The following is an 18,903-nucleotide window of genomic DNA, read 5'->3' as shown; positions in this document are numbered from 1 at the left end:
CTGGCCAATCAGAGATTGGCAGCTGCAGTGCCACCGCAGAGGCAGTGGCTGCTGCTATAACTGCACCTACTGGCGGCCGAGAAGCGCCGCTGGAGCGAGGCCTCATGTAGGTCAGGCCGGGAAGTGTCTCACTGGATGGGGTTCGTGGGGGAGGGGTTCGGCAGCAAGGGCAGGGAGTGGCTCTCAGCGGGCCCCCCCACTTCCCAGTGCCAAGTCCCTCTTTCAAGCACTAAGTGCCTTTGAACGAAGGACCCACCCTCTCCTCCCACCCCCAGAGCCGGGAGGCAGCCCGCATGGTTTTTCATGCCATGCTTCCCGTGCAGCGACAGGGCCGCAATCTGTACGGGTAATTGTGGCGGTGGTGGGAAAAGGTAAAGGTGATTAATTGGGGGTCAATTGCCCAGTTGAGGGGGTCTCCCCTGCCAACATCCCACCCGATTTTATGCTCTCCCCACCTCCAAACTCGCAGCGGGGGAAAGCATAAAATTTCACCTGATATTTCGAGTCGGATATGACTTCTTCAGAATTAGATGATCTGTTTTTTGTGATGTTGGTTGAGGGTTAAATGTTGGCCAGGCAAACTCCCCTGTTTGTCTTTGAACAGTGCTACTGGATCATTTACATCCACTTGAGCAGGCAGATGGAGCCTCAGTTTAATGTCTCACCTGAAAGACATGGGATCATTTTTGCTTACTGCTTGAGTGTTAAGCATTTCCTGGGTGATGCACAGAGAGGAAAATCATGTGGGAAGGATTGCTTGCCTGTTTCCAAATCTGCCCATGTTCTTTCTGTTAATCTAAATGGAAAGTAAATCAAGCAGATTCTTTTACTGGCATTTGATCCTCCCTGCCTGATCTTCCTCTCTACTCTCCTCCCAGGGAATGCTCAATACTAAGCTAGTAAACGTGAAAATATATCCCAGTGAATGTGTTCTTGTCTTGGTTCAAATAAGAATTTACCTTCAAATTCAATCTGATTTGTTTTTTTTCTATTCTTTCATGGAATGTGGGCATCGCAGGCCAGGCCAGCATTTATTGCCCACCCCTAATTGCCCTTGAACTGAGTGGCTTGCTAGGCCATTTCGAGGGCATGTAAGAGTCAACCACATTGCTGTGGATCTGGAGTCACATGTAGGCCAGACCAGGTAAGGACAGCATATTTCCTTCCCTAAAGGACATTAGTGATTGTTGTAAAAACCAGATGGGTTTTTACAACAATCGACAACAGTTCATGGCCATCATTAGACTAGCCTTCTGCTGTGGTGGGATTTGAACCCATGTCCCCAGACCAATACCTGGGGCTCTGGGTTACTAGTCCAGTGACAGTACCAGTATGCCACTGCTTCCCCTTGTTTCCAAATAGTTGAGGTAGAAAGACTTCAAAAATTTCCATTTACATTGCACTTTATCTTGCATCTCAGAAAGCTCCTGAAGAACTTCACATGCAATGAATAACTTTGAAATGTAACTCAAGTTATATGGACAAATACGGCAGCTAATTTACATCCCATATATAACAATATGGAAAAACCATAATGAAACATGCCTGACATGGCGGGGGGAAATTAGATTTTAGGTGCTACATGGCCTTCTAAAGCTCGAAAATGGCGTCCTAGGTGCACACACACTTCCGAAGTGTGCCAGATGCTATCCTTGGGTAAAGGGGTTTGCTTGTGTGCACAGAATGACTGCCAACAACATGAAGGTTATGCCAATCAGTGTGCAATGTTGATTTGATGCCAGTGCTGCCCTTTTTGAATGCCTTGTCTTAACCTTGCACAGCTGAACACAAAATTAAATGGTATGAAGGACTGGTCCCAGTCCACACCAGCGCTACTTAAAGGGATCATGATTTACAGGTTAGTCTCTGGATTATTTCTTCTGGCTGCTGGTGCAATTGTACGTGCCTTTGGAGCTTTCCTGTATGTGCCTAAAATTTCAATAGCTTACAGGGAGCGGTCTGGCTGGTGCTGAAGAACATTTTTGGTAATTTTAAAACTTGTGCTGTAATAAGTTGGTTCCAGACATGGATAGCCTGGTAGGCCTTCCTCTTGGAATTGAGCATGACTGGGAGAATGAAGAGAGGCCACGCAGAGCAGAACAGGTTGCTAGAGAGGGAAGGGGAGAAAAAGGGCTTTCATCAGGAGGCCATAGCCATCCAGGGTCTCCGGGGAGAAATTTTCTTAACTCAATTTCAGCAAGGACCAATGTTTGAGATGTTTTCGTTTCACTAAAGAGATTGTGACTGAAATCTGTCAATGCAGCTTCCACAACTGCAACCTCAAAGCAGGGCAAGGATCATTTAGCCTGTGGTTGTCAGGGTGACCATGGCTCTTAACTTTTATGCATCTGGCTCCTTCCAGGCTGCTGCTCGAGATATAAGCAACATCTGGTAATTTGCAGTACACTGCTGCATAAGGGAGGTCACTGAAGCTTTCTACAGATAGAGAGACAGCTTCATCTCATTCCCTCTTGCCACAGACAAGAAGGCAGAGTGAGCATAAGGGTTTGCATGGATTGTAGGCTTCCCATGGTGCAGGATGCCATTAAGTGCACACACATTGCTTTGTGTGTGCTTCATCTGAACTTGGCTGTTTTCATGAACTGAATGGGATTCTACAACCTCAATGTGCAGCTGGTGTGCAGCCACAGTCAGGGTAACATGCAGGTGAATGCCTGTCATCCTGGAAGTAGTCACGATTCCTTCACTCTGCGGCAGTCCTCTGTGCCATCTGTATTTGAACAACCATAGCAAGACAAAGGCTGTCTACTGGACAACAAGGGCCATCCACTCATGACATGGTTTATGACTCCAGTCTGGAGCCCATGCAAATTAGAATTAGAATTAGAACATTACAGCGCAGTACAGGCCCTTTGGCCCTCGATGTTGCGCCGACCTGTGAAACCATCTGACCTACACTATTCCATTTTCATCCATATGTCTATCCAATGACCATTTAAATGCCCTTAAAGTTGGCGAGTCTACTACTGTTGCAGGCAGGGCGTTCCACGCCCCTACTACTCTCTGAGTAAAGAAACTACCTCTAACATCTGTCCTATATCTATCACCCCTCAACTTAAAGCTATGTCCCCTCGTGTTTGCCATCACCATCTGAGGAAAAAGACTCTCACTATCCACCCTATCTAACCCTCTGATTATCTTATATGTCTCTATTAAGTCACCTCTCCTCCTCCTTCTCTCCAACGAAAACAACCTCAAGTCCCTCAGCCTTTCCTCGTAAGACCTTCCCTCCATACCAGGCAACATCCTAGTAAATCTCCTCTGCACCCTTTCCAAAGCTTCCACATCCTTCCCATAATGCGGTGACCAGAACTGCACGCAATACTCCAGGTGCGGTCTCACCAGAGTTTTGTACAGCTGCAGCATGACCTCGTGACGCCGAAACTCGAAATCCCTACTAATAAAAGCTAACACACCATATGCCTTCTTAACAGCCCTATTAACCTGGGTAGCAACTTTCAGGGATTTATGTACCTGGACACCAAGATCTCTCTGTTCATCTACACTACCAAGAATCTTCCCATTAGCCCAGTACTCTGCATTCCTGTTACTCCTTCCAAAGTGAATCACCTCACACTTTTCCGCATTAAACTCCATTTGCCATCGCTCAGCCCAGCTCTGCAGCCTATCTATGTCCCTCTGTACCCTACAACATCCTTCGGCACTATCCACAACTCCACCGACCTTAGTGTCATCCGCAAATTTACTAACCCACCCTTCTACACCCTCTTCCAGGTCATTTATAAAAATGACAAACAGCAGTGGCCCCAAAACAGATCCTTGCGGTACACCACTAGTAACTAAACTCCAGGATGAACATTTGCCATCAACCACCACCCTCTGTCTTCTTTCAGCTAGCCAATTTCTGATCCAAAGCTCTAAATCACCTTCAACCCCATACTTCCGTATTTTCTGCAATAGCCTACCGTGGGGAACCTTATCAAACGCCTTACTGAAATCCATATACACCACATCCATTGTTTTACCCTCATCCACCTGTTTGGTCACCTTCTTGAAAAACTCAATAAGGTTTGTGAGGCACGACCTACCCTTCACAAAACCGTGCTGACTATCGCTGATGAACTTATTCTTTTCAAGATGATTATAAATCCTGTCTCTTATAACCTTTTCCAACATTTTACCCACAACCGAAGTAAGGCTCACAGGTCTATAATTACCAGGGCTGTCTCTACTCCCCTTCTTGAACAAGGGGACAACATTTGCTATCCTCCAGTCTTCCGGCACTATTCCTGTCGACAATGACGACATAAAGATCAAGGACAAAGGCTCTGCAATCTCCTCCCTGGCTTCCCAGAGAATCCTAGGATAAATCCCATCTGGCCCAGGGGACTTATCTATTTTCACACTTTCCAAAATTGCTAACACCTCCTCCTTGTGAACCTCAATCCCATCTCGCCTAGTAGTCTGAATTTCAGTATTCTCCTCGACAACATTTTCTTTCTCTACTGTAAATACTGACGAAAAATATTAATTTAACGCTTCCCCTATCTCCTCTGATTCCACACACAACTTCCCACTACTATCCTTGATTGGCCCTAATCTAACTCTAGTCATTCTTTTATTCCTGATATACCTATAGAAAGCCTTAGGGTTTTCCTTGATCCTATCCGCCAATGACTTCTCGTGTCCTCTCCTTGCTCTTCTTAGCTCTCCCTTTAGATCCTTCCTGGCAAGCTTGTAACTCTCAAGCGCCCTAACTGAGCCTTCACGTCTCATCCTAACATAAGCCTTCTTCTTCCTTTTGACAAGCGCTTCAACTTCTTTAGTAAACCACGGCTCCCTCGCTCGACAACTTCCTCCCTGCCTGACAGGTACATACTTATCAAGGACACGTAGTAGCTGCTCCTTGAATAAGCTCCACATTTCGATTGTGCCCATCCCCTGCAGTTTCCTTCCCCATCCTACGCATCCTAAATCTTGCCTAAATCGCATCATAATTTTCTTTCCCCCAGCTATAATTCTTGCCCTGCGGTATATACCTGTCCCTGCCCATCGCTAAGGTAAACCTAACCGAATTGTGATCACTATCACCAAAGTGCTCACCTACATCTAAATCTAACACCTGGCCGGGTTCATTACCCAGTACCAAATCCAATATGGCATCGCCCCTGATTGGCTTGTCTACATACTGTGTCAGAAAACCCTCCTGCACACACTGGACAAAAACTGACCCATCTAAAGTACTCGAACTATCGTATTTCCAGTCAATATTTGGAAAGTTAAAGTCCCCCATAACAACTACCCTGTTACTCTCGCCCCTGTCAAGAATCATCTTCGCTATCCTTTCCTCTACATCTCTGGAACTATTCGGAGGTCTATAGAAGACTCCCAACAGGGTGACCTCACCTCTCCTGTTTCTAACCTCGGCCCATACTACCTCAGTAGACGAGTCCTCAAACGTCCTTTCTGCCGCTGTAATACTCTCCTTGATTAACAATGCCACACCCCCTCCTCTTTTACCATCTTCTCTGTTCTTACTGAAACATCTAAATCCCGGAACCTGCAACATCCATTCCTGCCCCTGCTCTACCCATGTCTCCGAAATGGCCACTACATCGAGATCCCAGGTACCAACCCATGCTGCAAGCTCACCCACCTTATTCCGGATGCTCCTGGCGTTGAAGTAGACACACTTTAAACCAAGTTCTTGCTTGCCAGTGCCCTCTTGCGTCCTTGTAACCTTATCCCTGACCTCACTACTCTCAACATCCTGTACACTGGAACTACAATTTAGGTTCCCATTCCCCTGCTGAATTAGTTTAAACCCCCCCCGAATGTGCACAACAGTCCTACAATGACAGCCATGCTGCCAAAAGGATTATTATAGAGCACACCATCTGCATCCTCAAGCAATGCTTCTGCTGTATGGACTGCTCTGGTGGAGTCCTGCAGTACTTAACTCAATGGGTATCAAAATTTGTGGTAGTATGTTGCATGCTGCACAACCTGGCTTTTATGAGGGAACAGCCACTTATCAGGAATGAAGCTGATGGGCAGGAGCACAAAGAAGAGGAGGTAGAGACAGACGCGCAACAGAAAGTGGACGAAGTGGAAGGGTAGCTACAATGTAGACAGCCCTTATATGCCTGGGCTCGACATGATGAGATAATTAATGAGTGATAGCAATAACTTCAATCACACCTCCCCATTCACCAGCAGTCCTACACTTGTTATTTTTCCTCCAACGCTGACCATCACATCATCCTCTATTTAACAACACAATATAAAAACTACTAGTAAATGTTCATTGCAATCCAAATTTACAAATTCAATCATGACATAACACATACAAAAATAAACTAATCGCCTTTGTGCATTCACATAGTGCCTGTCTTCTGAGCGTCTTTGCCTCTCCGAGTGCTCCCACAAAGTCCTTCCCCAGTGGCTGCAGCGTGAGTGTTGGAAGGCTGCTGACCTCCAACTGACGAGCCTATAGATGGTCATGAGCAGATCTGGGTCTAGAAGATCCAGCTTCAGACTGCACCATCTGGGCCTGGACCGCAGCAGTCTGGGCTGGCTGACTGACAGGCAACAGCAGTGGCACTGGTAGAGTGGCAGGAGTGGGAGCATGAATGCTGTCATCCTCAGAGAGGAAAGGAAGTTTGTGTTCCATGGAGCCACTACCACTCTCCCAGAGTGGCATCTCAGCAATCCTACTGATTTGCTGGAGAACAGATTGATGGACTGCTGTGACACTCTGGAAGCCCTTTCAACAGTGATATCCAGAGCCATGATGGCAACAGTCTGAGCTTCCAAGGCAGCAGCATAAGCTTCCACTCTGTACCCAGACTTTTGATGGAAGCTGTTTGTGTAGCAAAGGAAGCTGTGACATAGGTCATCAGATGCTGTATCATGGTGAGTTCCACAGGTGTGCTGATGGAGGTGACCATTCACTCCATGTTGGAAAGGATGGGCTCTGAGGTCTGTGCAAATCCCTGTGTCAAGTTGGTGCTGGACTCCTCCATGCTCCTTGACAGTGAGAGCAGCCTTTCACAGGCTTTCCAGTAGACCAAGCATTTAGTTATTACACCCATCAGTCTTCTTCTGTAGCCTGGTCCATCGAAGTCCTCACCTGCATCCTTTGCAGAACTAGTGTGTGACCTTGCCCTCCAGCTACATGGCACCTGTGCTACCCATTCTCTCTGCCCTGGCTCCTGTGCCCATTGTCTCACTACATGCAGACCCCTCCTCTATCCTAGCCTCTAAAATACATGCAGTGTCAGTATCTGAGCTGGTGGCTGCAACTGTAAGATCGAGAGATGTCGTCTCTATTTTCATCATCTTCTTCCTCCACTGACTGGGAAGGCTGGGAGTATCTGAAATGAAAAAGGGACAAGGGTTGGGTTATGATGAGGGAAAAGAGGAGAAAGTAAGAAGTGCATGTTTACACCATGCATGCTTCTAAATCAGAAGATCGTGGGAGAAGTGTGGCCAGAAAAGGAAGATTAGGTATTCAGATACCCTCATCATCAATTGCTTCAGCCCTATCAGTCACCACAGCCTCAGTAATGCCCCTCCCCATGATAACCAGCACTGTCTCCTCCATGGTGGTTAAAACATGCAGGTGTGTTTGTCCTCCTCCAGATCGTTACTGCTGTCTGCTGTTTTGCGCCACCTTCTCCTGCAAGAAAGAGGGAGGCATGTCATTGAGTATCCTGTAATATCTTTGGGTGATGTGGCGGTCCTGGTTGAATGGCTGCCAGTGTATGCAAGCCGTGAATTGTGAGTGCAAGGCTTACAGCAGTGTTATGTGAGTGAGGGTGAGGTAAAGCATATGAATTTTATGGTTGAGTACTGATTGGTAGAGATTGTTGGTAGGTAGGTGTTGGTGGTTCAGTGAATTGAGTAGTGGATGAGGCTAGTGACACAGTTGGCACTTGATATTTGAAGAATAGCTCACTCACCTTTACAACTCGTGTGAGATTGTTCAACTTCTTCCTGCATTGCATCCATGTTCTCAGAATAACATTGCTGGCATTGACCTCTGCCACTACATGTTCCCATTCCTTCCCAAGCATCTGTCCTGCAGATACAAGACATCTGTCCTTTTCACTCCCTCCATCATGCCTCCAGTATAGTGTCTGAAAACTTTGGTGCATGCTCTCGCGTGTTTAGCTATTGCTCAAACTATCACAACATGGAGCAGGTCTGGCAGCATCTGTGGAAAGAGAAGCAGAGTTAACGTTTCGGGTCAGTGACCCTTCATCGGAACTGACCCGAAACGATAACTCTGCTTCTCTTTCCACAGATGCTGCCAGACCTGCTGAGTGGTTCCAGCATTTCTTGTCTTTATTTCCGATTTCCAGCATCCGCAGTATTTTGTTTTTATCACAACATGGATTCAGTTTTCAATGACTCCCACTATTTCTTGGAGTCACAATGCACGTCCCCTTTAAGTGGTGTAGGTTGCCTTTAAGTAGTGCTAGCCACCTGCGATATGGGGCCCACTGCTGATGCAAGCAGCCACTGAACAGCATGGGGAGAGCCGGCTGCCTGCGACAATCATGTAAAGCAGCAGGCAGCAGGAATTTGCCGTGCTGCCTGCAGCACAATGAACTGGTGCTGGTTAATTGCACACTGCGATCCCCAGGCCCATTTTCGGGTGCTAGCCACTTTCTCCCCCATTGTGTTTTAAAGAAGATTTGATTAATTTTAATTTGTTTAACATTAAGTGTTTTCTGTTCCTAGTTAACATAATCTATAACTCTGTGTGACTGACTGGTGTTATCCTTTTCCCTCTCAATAGTATTTGACACAGTTGACCACACCACCTTTCTCCATTGCTTCTCCTCTGTTGTGTCACCCTGATTCATTGGCCTTATATGGTTCTACTACTACCAGTCTGATCGTATTCAGAGAACTTCTATCAATAGTTACTTTTCCCACCCTGCACAGTCACTTTGAAGTCTCCCAAGCATATATCCTTGGTCCACTTCTCTTCCTCATCTACATGTTGCCCTTTGTTGACATTAACTTGCTTACATATGTATACTTGTAACACCCAGATCTACCTTTCCATCAGTCATCTCGAATCCACAACCACCTCTGTGCTGCCAAACTACTTGTCTAACATCAAGGGATAGGTCACAATAATCTTCAATAGAAAAAAAGTGTGAGCCTGAGTTTCCAACATAAACTGAGCAATATTGTACAGTAATTGTTTATATGTGGCATACAGGGCTCTTATAAAGAACTATGTAAACCATCAAGAAAAAAGTTTGGACATCATTCCTGTAGGGTTCTTCACAAAGCACTGAAAACAGCAGTAGGTACTGAAGAGCAATAACAACTACCTTTCAACTCTTGGTAAAGTGCCCAGTAGCACTTCAGCAATGGTAACACTTCATAAGAACTGCAAACTAGCAAGAAATATATCTGGGGCGACTTTAAGCATACCCATCTGGTGGAAATCTGGCAGGTGGGCAGGCAGTTAAAGGTGGTCTGGTGATTTACCCACTGATCTCCCACACTGATCCTGCTGTCTTCTAGTCTGATCTGCTCTTCTTAACAAGTAGCAATTAGATTCGGCTTAAGCCAGTGGGGTCTTTCTTTAAATATGTAGATCAACGTCCTATGACATTATCGTGCCAACTGCAGCACAGTGGCGCAGTGGTTAGCACCGCAGCCTCACAGCTCCAGCGACCTGGGTTCAATTCTGGGTACTGCCGGTGCGGAGTTTACAAGTTCTCCCTGTGACTGCGTGAGTTTTCGCCGGGTGCTCCGGTTTCCTCCCACAGCCAAAGACTTGCAGGTTGATAGGTAAATTGCCCCTAGTATAGGTAGGTGGTAGGGAAATTGAGGGGATGTGGTAGGAATATGGGATTAATGTAGGATTAGTATAAATGGGTGGTTGATGGTCGGCACAGACGCAGTGGGCCGAAGGGCCTGTTTCAGTTGTTAGGGTGGCGCAGTGGTTAGCACCGCAGCCTCACAGCTCCAGCGACCCGGGTTCAATTCTGGGTACTGCCTGTGTGGAGTTTGCAAGTTCTCCCTGTGTCTGCGTGGGTTTCCTCCGGGTGCTCCGGTTTCCTCCCACATGCCAAAGACTTGCAGGTTGAAAGGTAAATTGGCCATTATAAATTGCCCCTAGTATAGGTAGGTGGTAGGGAAATATAGGGACAGGTGGGGATGTGGTAGGAATATGGAATTAGTGTAGGATTAGTATAAATGGGTGGTTGATGGTCGGCACAGACTCGGTGGGCCGAAGGGCCTGTTTCAGTGCTGTATCTCTAAAAAAAAAGATAATGTTTTGGCATCCCAATTAGGAGAAGGCAACAGGAAGAGGCACCAGGATGAGATCAGCACAAACAGGGTAAGTTTTTTTACTTGCCTATTGGGCCTTACTTGCCTTGGGCTTTCCCTTCCTTACAGCGACACCTTATCAAAATTCTTCATCATGACTTGCCTTGTTGCTAGTGACCATTTCTTTGATGCTGATTACCAGCCTCCTACAACCTGAGATTTTGCTCCTGCCCACCAGCCAGCTGTCACTTTTCATCTGTTTTGGGCAGGCAGCTGACTGGCAGCATGCAGTTGAGTTCTGGGATCTAAATGTGAATTTAACCATCCTGCTCAGTAACCTGACAGCTACCTAATTCAATCAAAACAAGTTATCTGTTTGTGATGTAAATTTGATTGGGACTTTCACACTCTCCTGCACTAGGAACTTGTGCATTTTAACTTATCCAATTTGGCCTTGTAGCCACAGTTTGGTCCCGACAGAAATAGGCATGTATGGGTTTCAGTGGGACGCAACAGGGCAGTAGCAGAACCTTTTCTTAGGCAGTCCCTCAGGATCGGGGATGACTTGCTTCTACTCCAGTTCGATGAGTTCTGAGATGGCTGGTAAGTCCAATGCATGATCTACAGACTCTGCCACATAAGAGGCAGGTGGTGCTTGAAGAGTCAGCTAGATGAGTAGTTTGAAGGTTTGTGCGCTCCCTCCGATGCCTCAACTTCGCTTCTGCATGTTCCCAACCAATTTCCTCGAGGTGTATGATGCCTTCCTGAATGAACTTTCTCCATCTAGGGCGGTCACGAGCTGGGGATTTCCACTAGTTGATGGGGATGTTTGATCTCTTCAGGAATGCTTTGAAGACATCTCTAGAGTGTTTCCACTGTCCTCCTGGGAGCTCCAGCCATGGCCAAGTTCTGAGTAGAACAGCTGCTTTGGGTGTCTGGTATCAGGCAGGCAAATGACATGTGCCGCCTAGCGAAGCTGGTTTTGGGTGATTAATGCCCCGATGCTGGGCAGGTTGCTTGGGAGATGACACTGCTCTTGGACCACGTTTCTTGCCACTGAATTTGGAGGATCTTGCGGCGGCACCTCTGGTGGTACTTCTCCAGTGCTTTGAGGTGCCTGCTGTAGGTTGTCCAAATCTCCGAAGCATATAGAAGCACGGGGATCACTTCTGCCTGGTAAATCATGATCTTAATCTCAGGTTTGAGATCCTGATCCTCAAATACTCTATTCCTCAGTTGGCTGAAGGCTGAGCTGGCACATTGGAAGCTTCTTGTTATGCACCCTGCATAATTTTCTTTCCATTATGGAACAGTTTATAACAGATAACTGATTCACAGATGCCTGTCGTGTACTGCACTGAAGTTGGATTCTAACACACAGATAAAGTTAATTCTGTGGGGTGTATGGCTTTACTAGCAGCAGACTTTGTGCAAATTTCAAGGAGTATTTGTTATTGAAATATTACTGCATTCTTCCATTATAATGCAGCCTCCACAGGAAGTAATCATTGAAAGGCATGTAATACTTTCTTTTATAAGCTAGCAATTTGAAACTGCATTGAGAATGTAATTTATTTACATTTTATTCAATTTGCATTAATTTACCTTAAAATTCTTGTTTTTTTCTCATTTTTATTTTCTGTAGGAACCAGTCTACTGTGACTGCTTTGAGATCAGTTTGTAGAAATAGAACTTACAACAGGTTCAGGAGACAGTGTGAAGATGTCTCTGGTCAATAACTGATTCATACCAATGGAAAATGGGTTTCAGCATGTGAATCCATTCTCTTCTGGTTGAGCAGAGAGCCAGCTATGGTCTGTGCTTCTAAGCCATCAAATTTCAATCTATTTGAAATAACTCTGAGCTAGCGCTAGAGATATGGGTGATTTGTAGAATACACAATATCTTGCACAGATGTAATGAAACAACAATGCTGGGCCACAGACAACTACTAGTAACGATGCACAGAAATCAATTACCTTTACCTGAGGTGGGTGATTTGCAGCGTTCAATCTCCAGTGATACAGGGCTATCTATAAGTTCAGTCAAACCTGGAAACAGAAATAAATAATTATCACGCTACTGAATATGATTAAAGAAAAGGATTTTAATCCCATTGCCAATAGTGATAAATGATTGGATGATTCTGAAAAAATAATTCCAACAGAATAAGGTATTATTGATAAGGTTGTGCATTGTTATAAATATTAGATATAAATAAGCCAAGATTTGATGATCTGAGCCAGAGATTTCAAAACTTTGTTCATGTTACCTTTTCACTTTAATTTTGACAAGAAACAAATGATTTTTCCAAATTGTCTGTCTCCAGAATAGGTTAGATAAATGGAAATTTAATACTTTTGATTCCTCTGCAACTATAGGCAAGTTGATTTTTTTTTGGCTGATTTCCAGCTACAAGAACTGGAATGGTCATAGACATAATAAAAAGGCAACACCAAGTTTTGTACTTCAGCAACAACATATTTGGATGAGAGGCTACTAGAGAAACATTTCAGGACTTTTGCTCAGGAGATTAAATGGACTGGATAGAGTCTACAATAGAGAAGATTGCACACTGTCTTTGGAAAGAATAGGCTTGAAATCATTTCTACTTCCATGCTGCTGATGTCTTAATGAAACTGGATACTACATGATTTTAACTGGTGTTTGTGTCACTGGTGACCAGTTCCAATCAGCTCCAAAAGAGGCCCAGGTAAGCCTCATGGCTCTTTGAGGCCCCCACTACAAGATTACTTTGACCTAAGCAAGGACCATCTGGATTTAGGAAAATCAGGCATATATGCAGCCTAGCATTCAGTCCAAAAGGAACCCCATATTACTCTACAAATAACAGGTAAGATTTTAAAATATGAATGTGAAGCGAGCAGGAGTAAGAGTGTTTCTCCTAACCCCACATTAAAAGAATATCCACACCACCTCCCACCACTTGCTACTGTAGTCAAAGAGTCAAAGAGAGATACAGCACTGAAACAGGCCCTTCGGCCCACCGAGTCTGTGCTGACCAACAAGCACCCATTTATACTAATCCTACATTAATCCCATATTCCCTACCACATCCCCACCTTCCCTCAATTCTTCTACCATCTACCTACACTAAGGGCAATTTACCATGGCCAATTTACCTATCAACCTGCAAGTCTTTCGCTGTGGGAGGAAACCGGAGCACCCGACGGAAACCCACGTGCTCACAGAGAGAACTTGCAAACTCCGCACAGGCAGTACTCAGAACTGAACCCAGTAGTATAATGTGTTATATTGGATATTGGGTTGTTAATGGGTTAATTCTAATTGCTTAATAAACTAATTATATATTGTGTATATTTGGTCTCTCGTATAGCCTCAGGGAAGATGTAAGCCAGAGCAGTTAGATGTATACCAATAAAGCTCCTGTTTTATGTATCTCTGCAGACTCATTAAGTACTCCGTATTAGTTTAACAATACCAAGAATATTCTAGCTACCTCCCTACCCAATTCCCCACCCTTTCCAGCTGGACTGTCCATTCTTCCAGGCGCAATCGGCCATCCTTCCCAACCTTATTGCCCACACTTCCCCATTTACTGATCTTCACTTAGGCTTTGCTGGCAATTCTGCACACCTTCAATGAAACAAGGCCCAAGGACCAAGACCAGAGGACGAACATTCAGGTGCAGGGACTCTACCCTGCGCATCCTGCCCCCACCGCCGCACCCACCATTTCTGACGATTATTAGCAAAAAAGAATAAAATTATTACAGATCCTACTGCAAATAGTAGGAGTTTTGTGCTCAGGAGCCATACATTAGACCACAGGGAGCCTCATGCAGCTCCAGAACTGCAGGTTGCTGATCCCTGGCCTCGTAAATTATCATTGTTTGTCAAACAATCCTATTATGGGATTGAGATAATTATAAACATTAAGAGATTGCCTTCTATTTAGATTAATTTAACAGAATTAAATATCTGTTTTTCCAAATGGAGCTTTTGATTTGCTTTCTTTTAAAAAAGAAAAATACAATAGTTTACTGTGCAGACTATACAGTTCTTATTATTGGCAGTGTAAAGTCCAATTGCCAGCCTGCAACATCACAACCAGCAACCTGTTTCACCTCGTTTAATGTAATTCAACTACATACTGTCTTCCAATAACACTTAATGCACATCTGTTAAACATCAATATGAAACACCAGAGAGAAATTGGGTTCCAGCAGGGAAGTGGCACAAAATCGGTGAAACACATGCCCACAGATGAAGGCCCAAGACTCAAGCCTTGAGCCACATCTCTGTAACCAGTGAACTGTGAATGTCAATTGGGTGTGCTGATCCAGCTTGCTGGTCAAGCATTTCTAAAAACTGGCAAGCTCAAATGTTGATTTGGCACATGGGTAAGTCCTTAGAGGTGGAGGAGGTGAACAGGAGGGAGGCGAGCAGCAGCCTCTTTAAGGACATTGGTTTGACTGCTGTATACCCATAAAACTGAATGGAGCATATTTGGTGCATGCTCTAAAGGCCTGCTACCCGACCCGAACCAGACGGGACCTGACGACATGTGCTGGGTTCGGGTTGGGTCGCTCTTCCGAGCCTGGCTTTCGGGCTCGGGTCGAGTTGGGCCGGTTCCGGGTCAGACACACAAAGTAAGAATTGCATTTTGCTCTGCTGGTAAGTGTTAAAAGTAAAAGACCTACCTGAGCTGGGAGTCCGGGATGTCAAGGAGGGAAACTCTGAGTCTGCGCAGTGAGCGAGTGAGCATCTCTATGACATCATCATGCTCATTCTGTAGCTTCCTGCAGATTCAGAGTCGCAAAGTAGGAAAAGGGAACATTCCGGGTCGGGCTTGGGTCTGATGTGGTTCTGTCGGGTTCAGGTCGGGTTTTTTTCCCCTGACCTGAACAGGCCATCAGCAGGCTCCAGTTTTTGTCTAATTTTGTCTAAAAATAAGTACTTACACTTAAAATATTACAGAAAATAGCAAAACTAGTTCTTCTGTTGCATATTTTCAATAACTGTTAAAAGCGCTACTAGAAAAGTATACAGAAAATACTATTTTTGTACTTATTTTTAAATAAGTAAATGGACCAGAATTTACTGTCAAACTAACAGTGAGGCTAACAGTACTCCTCACCATTATTTATGTGCAAATCACACAGCAACTTCAAGCAAGGGCAGATGTATAGTTAAATGTGAAAATCTGGAAGTTGCGGTCTATCTAGTGCCGCTACACCTTTAGTTCCTGGAATAGGCATCTCGTTGTCTGGCTCACCATTTATATACATTGAGCAGTGTAAAGGTCCTACACCTGCCTGGTAGATATGAACTAAACTTGTCACAGAAAGTTAAGGCTTGTCCCTTTCAGTCTAAGTACCCTTTTTAACAGTGTGATAAATTTTATTTACTGCCAAACAACTGCTCTGACACTGAAAATTAACTTTTACAAAGGTGGAGGTCTCATTTCTTCAGCTTTTAATTGTTGCTGGAGATTTTTGTTTTAAAAAATTTCATTTCCTTTTCACTTTCTCTTTCTATCTCTTTTCTTCCTCTTAATCCAATCTTTCTTTCGCTCTATTTCACTTTCTGCGCCTGGTTTGACACTGCATTCACTATTCTAACTGACACTTCCTGGTTGAGTCTGCATCATTGTTCAATTTGATTGGTAAAGGAGATTCACAATTCCTTGCCCTGCTCACACAGATCCTAGAGACCTTGTAGAGAGGGCTGCAACCTTTCGATCTCCTACTTACAGTTACATGCTGTGCAAAAGCCCATGGAAATTAATTGGGGAAAGGCAAGGGTAACTGCACCATTCGTTGCACCTGCACTTGCCCACAGACTTTCTATGGGCTTCTGAACTGGAAGAACCAGTGAGCCAAACATCCAAAAAACAATGCTGAATATAAGTTAGTTGCTTAAAGGTCACTTTCTTCCTGAAAAGTTTTAAACTATCTAGTTATTGGTAAAAAAAAGAGACTTAATGAAAAATCACATCAAAAGGATCATGGACTTGGATTCTCCACCCATTGGTGGGTTTGTAGTGGGGTAATCCTAATGTCTGACAATGTGAAACTTTTATTAATCTGCTGTTATCTCCTTCCTGAACCCTCATTTGCTATGCGTGGCAATTTGGAAGTCAGAAAACTGCCCTTTACTGACATGTTGCCTCTGCAATGAAGGGAATCAAGTTCTGCATTATTACAGCTCCAGACACTGAAGGAACAGTAGTCTCACATGTTGCAGCAAAAAGTTTTCAAATGAATCTGTGGAGATACTGCTGGCTGTTGTAACGGTAAGGTGGGACTATCTTATAGGCACTGTGGCCAGGGTTGTATAGGTTATCCAAAACTACAGTATGGGATTCCTAAGTTCAGAGATGAATGCTCCATTAGCTGGAGAATTGGTGAGAGCCAGATGCTGTTGTTATATTTAAGTAACGCACCCAAAAAATGTGATTTGCTTCCACATGTATTTGGAAGGTGTAATGCTGTTTTAAATTTTTATCCCCCTTTTTCCTCATTCCTATGAGCTATAAAAATGAGTTCAAATTTTAACATGGCAGTTTGAGAATTTGAATTTAGTTTTTAAAAAAACCGGAAATAATAAGGCGCCTGATTGTTGATTCTCAACTTTTTCCTGAAGGGGCCTAGCAAGCCACTAAATATAATTTTCCAAAGTTCTCTTGATTTGGAAACCGTTCCTTTAGATTGGAAAACTGCGCATGTCAGCCTGCTATTTAAGAAAGGTGACAGAGAGAAACCAGGGAATTATGGACCATTTAGCTTAACATCTTTTGTCAGGAAATTACTACAGCCTATAATTAAGGATAGAGTGACTGAACACCTTGAAAATTTTCAACTGATCAGAGAGGCCCAGCGTGGATTTGTAAAATGTAGGTCATGTCCGACAAACCCGAGTGAATATTTTGAAGAGGTGACTAAAATATTGGACCAGAGAATGTCAATAAATGTTACTTATATGGACTTCTAGAAGGCTTTTGATAAAGTCCCTAATAAGAGACAGTTAGCTAAAGTTGAAGCTCACGAACTGAAGGCAAATTATTGACCTAGTTAGGAAATTGGCTGAGTGGCTGAATGGGCAGGTACACTAATTGTCAGGCTGTGACTAGTGGTGTCCTGCAAGGATCTGTGTTGGGGCCTCACCTATTCACCATAATTATTAACAACTTAGGTGATGGTATGGAAAACCATATATCCATGTTTGCTGATGACAATAGGCAGCATTGTAAGTAAAGTAGATGGAAGCATAAAATTACAAAATGATATGAATAAATTAAGTGAATGGGCAAAACTGTGGTAAATGGATTTCAGTGTAGGCAAATGCGAGATCATCCATGTTGGACCTAACAAGGATTGATCAGAGTACTTTATAAATGATGAAAAGATAGAAAAAGTGGAGATCCAAAGAGACTTAGAGGCTCATGTATATAGATCATTAAAATATCATGAACAGATATAGAAAATAATCAAAAAGGCTAATGGAAGGCTGGTCTTTATATCCAGAGGACTAGAATACAAGGGGATAGAAGTTATGCTACACCTATATAAATTAGAATTAGAACATTAGAACATTACAGCGCAGTACAGGCCCTTCGGCCCTCGATGTTGCGCCGACCTGTGAAACCATCTGACCTACACTATTCCATTTTCATCCATATGTCTATCCAATGACCACTTAAATGCCCTTAAAGTTGGCGAGTCTACTACTGTTGCAGGCAGGGCGTTCCACACCCCTACTACTCTCTGAGTAAAGAAACTACCTCTAACATCTGTCCTATATCTATCACCCCTCAACTTAAAGCTATGTCCCCTCGTGTTTGCCATCACCATCCGAGGAAAAAGACTCTCACTATCCACCCTATCTAACCCTCTGATTATCTTATATGTCTATATTAAGTCACCTCTCCTCCTCCTTCTCTCCAACGAAAACAACCTCAAGTCCCTCAGCCTTTCCTCGTAAGACCTTCCCTCCATACCAGGCAACATCCTAGTAAATCTCCTCTGCACCCTTTCCAAAGCTTCCACATCCTTCCTATAATGCGGTGACCAGAACTGCACGCAATACTCCAGGTGCGGTCTCACCAGAGTTTTGTACAGCTGCAGCATGACCTCGTGGCTCCGAAACTCGATCCCCCTACTAATAAAAGCTAACACACCATATGCCTTCTTAACAGCCCTATTAACCTGGGTAGCAACTTTCAGGGATGAAGTCCTGGTCAGGCCATCCTGGAGTATTGGCAGCAGTTTGGGGCACCACACCTTAAGAAGGATATATTGGCCTTAGAGGGAATGCAGCGTGGATTTATCAGCATGATACCTGGACTCACAGGGGTTAAATTACAATAACAGATTACACAAACTAAGCTTGTATTCCCTGGAATTTTGAAGGTTAAGGGGTCATTTGATCAAGTTTTCAAAGGGAACAGATAAGGTAGATAAGGAGAAACTATTTTTACTAGTTGGGGAGTCCAAGACTGGGGGAATAGTGAAAATATTAGAGCCAGAACTTTCAGGAGTGAAATTAGGAAACACAAAGGGTGATGTTCTGCAAACATCAATTGATACAATTGTTAATTTTAGATCTGAGATTGATAGATTTTTGTTAGCCAATG

The 18,903-nt window shown here is 44.1% G+C and overlaps 1 protein-coding gene across 2 annotated transcripts in view; it reads right to left on the bottom strand.

Annotated features, from left to right (window-relative positions):
* The window catches only part of stxbp5l (syntaxin binding protein 5L), a 679,153-nt gene that overhangs the window by 99,947 nt on the left and 560,303 nt on the right, over positions 1-18,903 (bottom strand). For both annotated transcript variants that reach the window (XM_068039933.1, XM_068039934.1), the window contains one exon: positions 12,270-12,335. In XM_068039933.1, coding sequence (XP_067896034.1) covers positions 12,270-12,335 — 66 coding nt within the window. The remainder of the gene's footprint in view (positions 1-12,269; positions 12,336-18,903) is intronic.

This window comes from Heterodontus francisci, chromosome 10 (genome assembly GCF_036365525.1).
Source record: "Heterodontus francisci isolate sHetFra1 chromosome 10, sHetFra1.hap1, whole genome shotgun sequence".
Lineage (NCBI taxonomy): Eukaryota > Metazoa > Chordata > Chondrichthyes > Heterodontiformes > Heterodontidae > Heterodontus > Heterodontus francisci.
The sequence above is the reverse complement of the archived record's forward strand: the minus strand, read 5'-3'. Positions and strand labels throughout refer to the sequence as shown.